The sequence below is a fragment of the Microtus oregoni genome, unplaced genomic scaffold (genome assembly GCF_018167655.1).
Source record: "Microtus oregoni isolate MIOR12 unplaced genomic scaffold, Mior012 000023F_ref0000262, whole genome shotgun sequence".
Classification (NCBI taxonomy): Eukaryota; Metazoa; Chordata; class Mammalia; order Rodentia; family Cricetidae; genus Microtus; species Microtus oregoni.
This window is the reverse complement of record NW_024543082.1, coordinates 14911351-14923745: the sequence shown is the minus strand read 5'-3', so window position 1 is coordinate 14923745 and position 12395 is coordinate 14911351. Positions and strand designations below refer to the sequence as shown.

Below are 12395 nucleotides of genomic sequence, written 5' to 3'. Positions count from 1 at the left end.
CAATGTTCCTGGAAGAAACACTGACTAATGCACTAAGAAATATAAAGGGCATCATTAACTCTGATAAGCACCTCTATAGTCCAGGGAAGAAGAATGCATAGTCATGTTCCTTCTACTTGTTAGCTTTCAAGATCTACTATTTCTGCTACTCGACCAACAGTTTTTGTTTACTTTTATTTTATTCCAACATGAGTTGTATTGAACATTATAATTTTTGATAAGTTGGTTTGTTTAATCATGTGAGTCAAAACTACAACCAAAGTTTCTATAACCTACCATTTTTAAAGACAAAATGAACTTGTTGGAAAAACAGTTAAAATATAGAAAAATAACTTAGAAAGTGATGATTCTGCCATTTAAAGAGTTTTTTGTGTCAATGATATAGAAGACCAATCAAGAGAGAAGAAAAAGTAGTTTGCCTTTCTCAGGAAAGGTACACATCTTTGTATTGATTTATGTTAAGTATCTGACTATCATAAATTCCATTTGGATCTTTACATTCTGCAATGCATCATACTAACACTGGGACACTGATGACGTCATTCTAGCCAGACTCAGTGACTAGGAAGTGGGAAGACTCTGATTTTCCAGCACAAGAGCCATGCCAGAGGATAGAAACTAAATCCGAAACAGAATAAACCACTATCTACATGGTAGTTTTAGGTCTGCAATGACTCTTGCCAGCAGCATTCCCGTTATCCCTTATATATCAGCCAACAATTATATCTCTAGACTTTTGCTGATTTTCTAGATCATTTTGGAGTACCAATAAGTAATGAATTACTCTGTTTTCTTAAACATATTTCATTCTTCATTACTGGGTATTTTGAATAATTACTTGATTAACCTACATGTTTCACAATACTTTTAGTTCTATATCATGTTTTATAAAGTACTGTATCCCTAGGACCAAGCACAATCCTTGGATAGATGCTTAAGATAAATCAAATAAATGATTGATGCTACAAAAGCTACGAATAGCCATAGAGGAAGTGAAGAAAGAATTTGCATTGGTTTCTCTATAATTTCACCTTCCTAAAATATGTAATACCTAGCATTCTCAACACTCAGAACTTGAACCTTTCAACTTGCTTGTTTTCATTTGTTTGCTTTAAGTTGTTAGCAGAGAGTATCACTCTATGGCCTAGGCTGACCTTGAACTCATTATCCTATTGCTTCTGTCTTCTTATTGCAGGGATTAGACATGCAAACTCCCTTCTAATTCTGTTTCAGGTCACTTATACTTAAAAATCTCAGTGGTGAGAATGTCAGTAACTACAATTATCAATTATCATGAACTAGGCACTGTTATTCACCACATAAAATTTTTATGATATAGATATTAATCTTGTTACATTTTAGATATCAGAAAAATCAGGCTTAGCAAAACTAAGTTTCTTAGGGTAAGTGGTAGAAAAAATGTATCTGAATCCAGGTCATCATATTCTAAGCCCATATTACTAACATTGATGATGGGCTGCTTCACACTGCCAAGGCCTGTTAGGTTCCACACTAAGTATTACCAAGCAAATGGAATTATTAACTACCAGGAATTAGAAAGAAGAAAAGAAAACTCTGAGACTATAGATTTTATGAACAATGGTATCCAGTGCAAATGTGATTCCTACTTCACAATAATGAAAGGCAACCAGTGAAGATACACCTAAAGAAAATGCTTACCTCTTCTGAGCGCATCGAAGTAAACCACGCCCAAAATAAGCTAAAGTCATAAAGTTTTCACAAATTTCATTTTCTTGGATCACCATCTTCATCACTAGAAATTTATTTTCAGCTTCTATGAAGTCCTGTAGTGACACAATAGATTTGGTTGGCTGTGTAAAACATGCCGTTTTCCTTTACATTAGATATTCATTCCGCAACTAGAAAATTTAGAACACATTTAAGAATTCAGACTGGAGAGATGGCGAAGAAGTTAAGAAAAGAATAATGATGCAATCATCTGATTATGTATGTGCTAATATCCATAATTTTGACATATCTGAAATTGATTATAAAGATGAGTTACATTTAACATAGCTAACAAACAGAAAAACATAACTAGATTTTTAACCATTTCAAAGGGAAATTGTGACAATTTTTTAATATAAAATGGTACAAAATTGTCTGCCAAATAAAAGCAGGTATAACCACTATCAGAATGTAATAATTTTTTTTTTTTAAATTCTCATCAGAGAATAATATGTTGAGCTTTTCAAAATGAAAGTGGGTGACTCCTGACCATAGGTATAGTTTCTTCTAAGGAGAAAAACACAATATAGACTTGCAATTAAAGATTAGAATTAGTTCTAACAATAGATGCCTCAGTTGCATGTGTGTGTGATAAAATTTAGTAAAGAGCAAGGACTGGTAAAAAGCAAAGATAAAGGCTATCAAGGCTGCAAAAAATAAGACAAACAATTAAAAGAAAAGGAAGATTTCTAGTTAATGTCCGGATTTCTATTCAATTGGTTTCACTTTAATTTGGCAAAATAAAAAATTGAGGTAAAACTCTTAATTCATCAGAGTAAGATTAAGAAAAAGAGACTAAGCTGCATTTGAAACAGATTAATATATATTACTAAGTATAAAAATAAGAATCATTTAACAGACAAAAATAGCCTCAAGATAGATATTTTAAATATAAACTAATATTAAGTTCCCCTTTATTTCAAATTACAACATAAGTCTTCAACATTATTATTATTTATTTAATATAAATATAAGACAGAAAACTTACAGAATGTCTTCAATTTCAAATGTTTTTTATTTTTGGATCAGCAGTTTCAACTGCTACAGTTAAGCTAAAGAGTATAAAAGATTTATAAGGTAAGTAATATATGCTACATACCTCTTTCTTTCGTCTTTCAGTGAGTGCTACTCCATACAAAAACAGTAATGTCAAGTAATAATCAATATTAATTTGGTGTACCTACAAAAATATGTTAATTGGTTATTTACACCTTGTTACTTTTCAGTTTGACAGAGATACTTAGAAGTCCTTGACCTATTTAATAATTACTAAAAATAGTGCAAATTTTCATTTTATTATTCATTATTTGCTAATAACCATAGAAATGCATGTTATTTTCATTTGGTAAAATTGTCCACAAAAAAAACTTGATTAAAGATAAAAGCAAATTCAATTAAAATTTATTACATTTAGCCTTTCAAAAAATATTTTCTTTTTTTTAAATAATGTTACATTCTAGTTATTAAAAAACCCCTATAAGACACTAAGGCAAACAAATAAAAAACGCAGTGCCAGGAATGAGTTATTTTTTTCCATGTTGTTGGTGAATGAGTTCTTATAGATCCCTATGCATTATAGGCATTGCCACTGCTATTGGTTATTCTCCAGAATGTTATGGTATTGTTGAAGACACAATATGTAACAGATGTTAAGTAGCAGAGAATGGAGATATCAAGCTGTACTGACCTAGAAACTTCTTTCAAAGTTGTGGGAGGTGTTGTACACACTACTGGAGGAGAAAGTAATTATTAATGTTTCCTATGTGTGAATTCTATGAACTACTACAATGTCTGGCATGGCAAGACAATACCTACTAGTGCAATGGTGGCATGGGCATCATGTAAGTAACCAACAACTTTCCTACTGGATTTAAGTTCTGCTCCATAAGATAAAATCTATCTCTGGCACCACAGGCTAGATAGACTTGTGACTAGATAGGTCTCAGGCCCTACTACTGTTACACTCCTAAATGGACAGTATTAAAAGAACTCCTAATGAACTATCATAATAATCATAATTTAATGCATCTTTCAACCTTCATCAAAGAAAACTTGTATCTGCAGTAGATGGTGATTAGCACAAAGATCTACAATGGGCCAAAGTGCAAAGAAGAAGAGACTGTGGGATGCTCAGCACTAAAGGGGGCATCTATATTAAATTCCCTTCTCCTAAGATTCCAGGATCTCTGTGAGCAGAGCAGAAAGACTCTAGAGACAGAGGTAGTTGATGAATAAAAGGAGTAGCGCTCTGCAGAGACAATAGGGCACCATAACAGCAAAAGAGGCTAATAAGTCAGGAAAAGGAGAGATTAGGGTTTTTTCTTTCTTCACATTGACAAATGTCCACATATTTATTTATACAACAATATTTGAATTACATATACATTGTATAATGACTACATCAAGACCACTTATATATGAATGGCTTTATATACTTACCACTTTGTGGTAAAAATTTATAATCTCAATATTCTTAAAAATTCAATATGTTGCTATTAACTATAATCATAACAAGGTATAACAGCTCTCTTAAAGCATTCTCCCTCACAACTAAATGAATTTTATATAATTTGACCAACATCTTTCAATTCTTCCCCTGTACCCTACCTTGATGACCATCACCTTATTCTCTGTTCAACATTTTTGGACTCCTTATGTAGTTACATTTCTGCGTCTGAATCATTTTCTGAAGTTCATTACTGTTTATAAACTGGAATGCCCAGTTCCACTATTCAAGTGTCTTTTAATCTAAGAAAATACAAATAGGCACATGTTGCTGTTCTCTCATTTCAAACATTCAATATAAAATACTCACAGTACAATTAGAAGCTTGAATGTTTCTAAGTGCTGTTTCCAGTTGTGTTATCAAAAACTGTAATGTTAAAGCAGGAACAATTTCTTCCCCAGTCTGGCTATTAGATGAAACTTCCCTCTGTGGAGAATAAGTGAGGTGAAAATGTCTTTAAGTTAGGATTTCTAACATATTATACAAAAAGTGTATAATCCTTCCTTGTTAGAGACAAGTATTTTTTAAATTACCTTAGCAATATACACTAGTTACATATTTATTATGCTAATATTAACTAGTCTGATTAATCTCCTCAGTAGGTATTTCCTTAAAAATTCCAAATGAATAAATAAATAAATAATTTTTTTCTCCTTGTCTTATTAAGTCAGCAACATGTTTTACTACTTTAGAGAAAAGTCCAATCCCACTTTCTTCTAACCCCTTCTATTTTCTAGCACAGGTAAACATTCTTTGTCTGAGATACTAGGAGAGCTTTCAGTAGCCTGACATCTAGAGAACACAGAGTGAGTGCACGGCTAAGCAAGAAAGGAGGCTAAGGTTAGCATCCTACTCTCAGAAGTTCAGCTTCTGATGTGGACAGATACTGACAGCTCTGCTCTCAAGAAAGGAGGCTAAGGTTAGCATCCCACTCTCAGAAAGTTCAGCTTCTGATGTGGACAGAACACTGACAGCCTCTGCTCTCTGCGTCTATTTTCTACATGCTCAACTGATAATTATAAAATCAAAATACAGCCATGCATTGCCCTCCATGCCTTTAATCACAATACTCAGAAGGCCGAGTTGGGTAAATCTCTGTGAGTTGGAGATGTGTCTGGTCTACATACAGAGTACCTCAACAGTTGGGGCTAAATAGTGAGATCTTGTGTAAAAAACACAAATACCAAAAAAGAATAATGTATTTTTTTTTAACTATGGCAAATTTCACTACATCCTACAAAAACAAATATTCTGCCAATATTTAATTCTTTGTGTAAAAATTAACATCAACCTTATTAGTATACAAATTTGCTATTGTCTTTAATAAATGTCAAATTACGTCTATACAAAATAAATTTCCTATGTTTTATTGGTAGTAACTGTTTGATGTGTATATTATATACTGGGGTGATGTAAAAAATTCTCAGATGAAAAATGATCAAAAGAAGAAAGATTCTTTAATGCCCCAATCTACTAAACATTCTGTATGAATTAATTTTATCAACAAATACAAATATTTAGATATTGTATTTTTTTTAAAAAAAACTTGTCAATATTTTTCAAATTAGGAAAACAAAAAACAAAGTAGTCCCTTGCCAGAAGTGTCACATTTATATTATTGTTGAATCATAATCAACACTAAGCTTTATTGTTTACTACAAAATCCTATGTTCCCTACGATGACTTTTAAATCTTTTGGTAATAAGTCCATAGTCAAAGTTGACAGCAAACCTTTGATATGTATCAGATGGAGATTTTAAGACTCTGATTACACCATCTAGCTTTAAAAGTCATACATTGATGTGCATCTGCACTATGGAGAAATAATGATGTTACCTGAAGAGTCTGGAAGGAGAAGTCTTCTTGTATGAACTTTTCAACATTAGGGACCACACCTTTGGGTAGAGCACTGATTGCATTTAATAGCTTCTGTATTTCTAATAATGGGTTAAGAGGGTCAAGATCTGTAGGTATATCCTTTTTCTCTTTGTCCTACAAGACATTTAATTTATTAAAATACACATAACACAGTTTCATTTATTCTAGTGACAAAAATCACCAAAGCATTAAAAAGGGGGCAAAGTTCTTTCACATATAGATGTGAAGTGTCAAACCATAAAATGTATGAATATAGAGGTGAAGTATCAAACCATAAAATGTACGAATAAGACCGTTTCTGCTTCCCCAAAACTTATATTATACAGATCGTTCTAAGTAGGAAAACTATTGTTTTTTAAATGATATGATGATCTTTCAGCTTCTTTCTAGACCATGAATTAAATGGCTTAAGTTTCAAAACTATATTAAAAACAAAGAGAAAGACTTTTTTCAACTTAGAACTGATCAATTATTAATAATTTTATTTACAGACTTAATATAGTCATCATTAATAGTTAACTAATAAGTAAACAGCCAAACCCTGATAGATATTTACTAACTATAGTTGTGAAGAACCAGTGGAGAACAGAGATAGACAAAGAGACAGAGCTAACAAATGGCAGTTCTTCACAAGGGAAACTTCGAGAATATGGTGTCATGGTTAGTTTCTAAAAATCAGAACAAAAAGCTTATTACAGACCTAGAAAGAGCTTAGTTACTAAAAATGCCCAAGTGTGAGATACTTAATTCTTGGATTCTTAGCAAAACAATAATTAGACAGAAAAGCAATTAAGAATAAATAAAGTCCACTATGACACTGTCTATACTCTCTCTTGTAGGGCTGAGTCTCACAATTATTATTCCATCCTTAGCCATTATGAAGAACTGATCCATCTTATATTTTACAGTACTTCATGAATGACAACTACATCCAATGTCTTTTAAAAATAAGGTTAGAAACTGCCAAATATCTGTTACAGAATCTTTTACTTGAAATTTTCAAAAAGTTTTTTTTAAAGCCCACAAAAGAGCTTTAAAAATCTTACAAGGAATAATTATCACCTGTGGTAAAATTATGTCAAATTAAAGATCAATTCTATCAGCAGAAGTTACTAAGGAATCTGATACGGTTAACACATTTATACATAGACATGATTATGACATGAATAAATACTTCTTAAGAAAATGTCATGGATGTTAAATATTTATGTTATGTTAATTTTAACATTTTAAATTTTGTTGTCAAAATATTTTATGCCTGATTATTTTAAGAAAGTTTATTTAACATATAATCCAAATTGAGGTTGTAGTGTATGGTGTTTTGAATGATAATGGTTCCCAAGCTTCATGTATTTGAATATTCCAGTTTGTGGAACTGTTTGGGAAAAATTAAGAGGTGTAGCCTTGTTGGAAGTGATGTGCCACTCTCTGCTACCTGGTTCTGACGCAAAATGTAAACTCTCTAATTCTGGCAGCCTGCCATTCTTCCTGCCATAATGGTCATGGACTCACCTAGGAAACTCTGGCCCTCATTAAATGCTTTCTTTTTTATGTTGCCTAGGTTACAATGACTTATCACAAAAATAAGAAAGACACAGTGTCTAACTTTTCTTAATTTTATAGTCCTAATATTTATTTAAAAATGCTTTTTCTGGATCTAATAACCCTGGTTCCTGCCTTTACTCAACTGTATAACCTGTGTATACTGGAACATATTATAACTATTCTGAAATATTTTCTAGTGATAAACTCATGCTATAATGGGTATTTTCCTAATATGTTACTATAAAACCTTCCAAAGAATTGCTAGAAGTAAAACCAAAAAGATTAAATAAATAAATAAATAATAAAAAATTTTTTAAAAAGCATGCATTCCCTTTATGTATGTATGGGCACTGTGTGTGTCTGATGTATACAAAGGAAAGAATTGAGCATGAGATCTTCTAGAACTGAAGTTACAGACAGTTGTGAATTTCCACATGAGTCCTGAAACTGGATTTATACCCTTGCAAGACTATCAAGTGTTCATAACCATTAGGCCATCTCTCCAGTCTTTCATGCTTTAAATATGTAACTCAGGCTCATTATCTTCCACTTACAAGTTCTAACATTAAAGATAATAAAATGAAGAGAATTAGTTTCAGAAATAAGCCAATAAAACTTTTTGATAAAATTCTGGATGTGTCTTTTCCTTCACACACACACACACACACACACACACACACACACACACACTCACACACTCACCCCCCCCAACACACACACAGCTTGATTTTGTTTGAATTCTCCTTCTCATAGATAAATGAGGTTAGGAGGTTATACAGTCCTTGCCTAGTATAATTGCATCCATAGTATTACAAAGAAAAAAACATTAACAAATGAAACATGATTGTTCAGATGTTTCTGGATAAGTTCAATTTTCAATGGATTTAAACTGCTCATGAGGATTAGAATATCCTTCACATACATCAGCAATCATCCAAGAATGACTTAAGAATGAACAACTGACTTTTTCAGAAAATGACTTACTAAAAATTTTATAACTAGACTTTTAATTGTATCTTCATGTACAATTCAATCAACTCATTAATAATTTATTAGGTGTTAATTAAAGATAATTTTCTCTTACCAGTTGACTGGCTGGTTTCTCTACATTATTTTCAGTTTCTTCCTTGGTTTGCTCCTCCACATCAGGATTTTCACTTTAAATTTAAAAAAAAAAAAGTGAGTTAAGAACATCTCTCAAAGATCATAAATTATAGCAGTAAAGAATCAAAGCATAGAATCATCTCAAAGTTTAAAGTATCACAAATGTCTATCAAAGACTGAAGTGGGAATAGGTACCACATCTCTTTGGAGGCTCAAGTTAAAGAAATGCTACGGTAGAGAAACCAGTAAAGTTGTATAATCAACTCCTTACACTTATCAAATGCACAACAGTCAAAAATATGGGAGAAAACCTTATTAAAAGAGCTGGGAGATGGCTCAATGGGTAATATGCTTGCGCTGCAAGATTAAGGACCTAAATTCAGATTCCTAGTAATTAAGTCACACGTCAGGCATCACAGTACACTCCTATAACCAATGTAGCTGCGGTAGGTGGTGGGGTACCGCCCCCTGGTCAGTCAGAAGGGTAGAAAGAGAAACTGCAGATTCAGTGAGAGATGCTGCCTCCAAACAGGGAAGACAATGATAGAGGAAGACATCTAACACTGATCTCTGTCTTCACATACTTCAGCAAGGTGGAGTGTATAGATACACCACACACACACTGATACACCATCCACAAAGTTATAGCATTATTTCAAGGTGAAAAAAGTCTTTAAAAAGGATGACTTTGGTTTTGTGTGAGGGTATGTATGCAAATAAGAAAGGTTAGGAAGATATATATATGTGTGTGTGTGTGTGTGTGTGTGTGTGTGTATATATGCACATATGTGTATGCATATACATAATAGAAAGAAACACATGCATGTGTAGATACATGTGTCTATGCATACACATACAAAACACAATAAAAGTACCTATTTTGTTGGGGTGTTAGTATATTTTTTGAGTTTTAAAAAAATACATTTATTTTCCCAGCTCCTCCTCACCTCCCTACCCAACCACAATTACATTCTTTTTCTCTCTCAAAAACAAAACAAAAATCAAAACAAACAAACAAAAAAAGCAGTAAGACAAAAATATAAAAACTACACAAAAACAAAAAAAGGGAATTGGTTTGGTGTCAACCAATTGCTCCCGGGCATGGGGCCTGCCTTGAAAATACAAATACATTTTGAAACCAAGTCTAGGCTGGCTTAGGACCTCTAAACCTCCTGCCTAACCTTAAAACACTGAAATAACAATAATATAATAAATTATATGCCATAATGACAAAATTTTTAAAAATCTCATATACATAATTTTATTGTTGGTTAAAAACTGAATTTCAAATTGTCCAATTTTCCTAAATACATTAATTGAGGGAGCATATCATATTTAGAAATTATGAGTTGTTTTGGTATCAAGATATAATCTGACAGCTTTTACTTTTAATATTTATTCCAATATTAACATATGCAGTATTACATAATCATCTAAAAGATGTATAAAATTGTTTTGTAGCATCATATAGGAACTATAATATAGGATCATATATAAATTATGTGCTCTTAATAATTAAACAGTGGCACATAAAATATTGAGGTGACAATGATTTATATACAATTATACTTTATAAAATACGATTTTATATTTATGTGTGCATCTGACAATAATTTATCATTTATTATGTATAAGCTGATTTCATCAGGGGAAACTGAGAAAAACTATGAAACAATTCTAAAATATGGCTCTCAGGGCACTCATCATGTCTAAGATAAGTCTACTAACTCTCTTCTCTAATCTCATACTATCCTACCAACCTCTTATCTAGGAATGAATGCAGCAGTATTCCAAAATCTTTCAAGGTTTGAGGAAACGCAATATGTTCTCCAGTAAATACTTGATAACTCCATTTCATGATCACTCACTCTTTAATAGTTACTACTCCCAGATGCATATTAAAATCAGTCATGACAGTTTGGAAATATCCAGATGCCCAAACCTGTCTTGGGCTAATCTTATATCAACTTCACAGACACACAAGAATTATCTGAAAAGAGGGAACCTTAACTGAGAAAATATCTCCATAAGATCTTGCTGTAAGGCATCTTATTAATTAGTTATTGATGGAAGGGGGCCCAGACTACTGTGGGTGGTTCCATCCCTGGGATGGTGGTACTAGGTTCTATAAGAAAGCAGGATGAGCAAGTCAGAGGAAGAAAGCCAGTAAGCAGCACTCCTTCATAGCTTCTGTATCAGGTCCTACCTCCAGAATCCTTCCCTGTTTGAGTTACTGAGCTGACTCAGTAAGACACAGTGCTGTGAAGTATAAGCTGAATAAATGCTTTCCTCCCAAACTTGCTTTTTGCTCATGGTGTTTTGTTGCACAATAGAAACCCTAAGACACTGGCTTAAGAGCTTCTGATACAAGTATTAGTTGCTATATTTTCTCCAGCTTCCAGAGTAAAATTAAGTACATAATCCCAATTAGTTTTCATCTCCTCCTTTACACAACACAAAAACCTCTATATAGAAAAGTACAAATCTTCCAGAAAAAGTACATTCACTTAGCATGTTAGTTCTTAAGTGCATTCACTTTTCTGGTTTTGTATGTGTTTGTGGTACTAGGATTGAACTCGTAATTGAGAATCAGCTGGGCAAGTGCTCCACTACTGAACTACATCATCATCTTTCAGGGCCAAGCTAAATAAATTTCCCAGTCTTACTTCAAACTTGACAACCTATTACCTTAGATTCCTATTAGCTACAATTAGAGGCATATACAACCAACTTAGGTTCTTAACCACATTTTTTGCTCTTTCCAATTCAAATGATCATCTATTCTCCCCAGCTTCTACAATCATCAAATGTTTCTCATCTTCTAATAAGCAGTTCTATGTCCATTTGGTAAAAACTCAATGGCCAATTATTATTTATTCCCACAATATCTGTGATATTATACTCATATACTTTGCCTAGGGATATACATCTTATATATGTTCCGACTACATCAGAAGGTCTACTTACAAAGTCCTTTTCTTGGGTCTTGATCTTCAAGTACCAAGGAATCAATAAAACATAAAACAAAACCCACTAAAATAAAAGACAATTTATACTTAGTCAATTGAAGTGCCTGTTAAAACATTATTTTTGTTAAAAACAAACAAAAAAATGTCCCAAGTGGGGGACTGGAGAGAGGGACTGGTGGTTAAAAAATGGTTAACATGAATTGGTTGCTCATCTAAAGGACCGAATTTTGATCCCCAACACCCACATTGTGGCTCATATCTGCTAACTCCAGTCCCAGTGGATCGGATGCCCTCTTCTGGCTTCTTCTTATACTGTGCATGAGCGCGCGCGCACACACACACACACACACACACACACACACACACACACACACAGAGCCATACAAATACATGTAAGCAAAACACCTAAAAAAAAATTTTAAGTGATGACTATGTACCTTGAAAAGAAATGCCTCCAAGTATGGAACACTGTTTGATATTTTGTTCTTTAAAAGTGGATTTCACTTAAGTCTACAATTCACACCAATCAAAAGTGTTAAATTGCCTTGAAGCTTAGTGACATTTAATTCAGAATAGTTTCCGAAGTTTATGGAGAAAAGTCTTATGTTGTAACACCTTTGGAATACAATAGCTGCAGTTGGTTG

The 12395-nt window shown here is 32.9% G+C and overlaps 1 protein-coding gene across 3 annotated transcripts in view; it reads right to left on the bottom strand.

The window, feature by feature from the left end:
* Dzip3 (DAZ interacting zinc finger protein 3) overlaps positions 1–12395 on the bottom strand; it is an 80813-nt gene that overhangs the window by 54420 nt on the left and 13998 nt on the right. For all 3 annotated transcript variants that reach the window (XM_041672984.1, XM_041672986.1, XM_041672985.1), the window contains exons 3-7: positions 8763–8835; positions 6092–6247; positions 4565–4681; positions 2849–2929; positions 1681–1805 (exon numbers count right to left, since the gene is read on the bottom strand). In XM_041672984.1, the coding sequence (XP_041528918.1) occupies positions 1681–1805; positions 2849–2929; positions 4565–4681; positions 6092–6247; positions 8763–8835 (552 nt within the window). The remainder of the gene's footprint in view (positions 1–1680; positions 1806–2848; positions 2930–4564; positions 4682–6091; positions 6248–8762; positions 8836–12395) is intronic.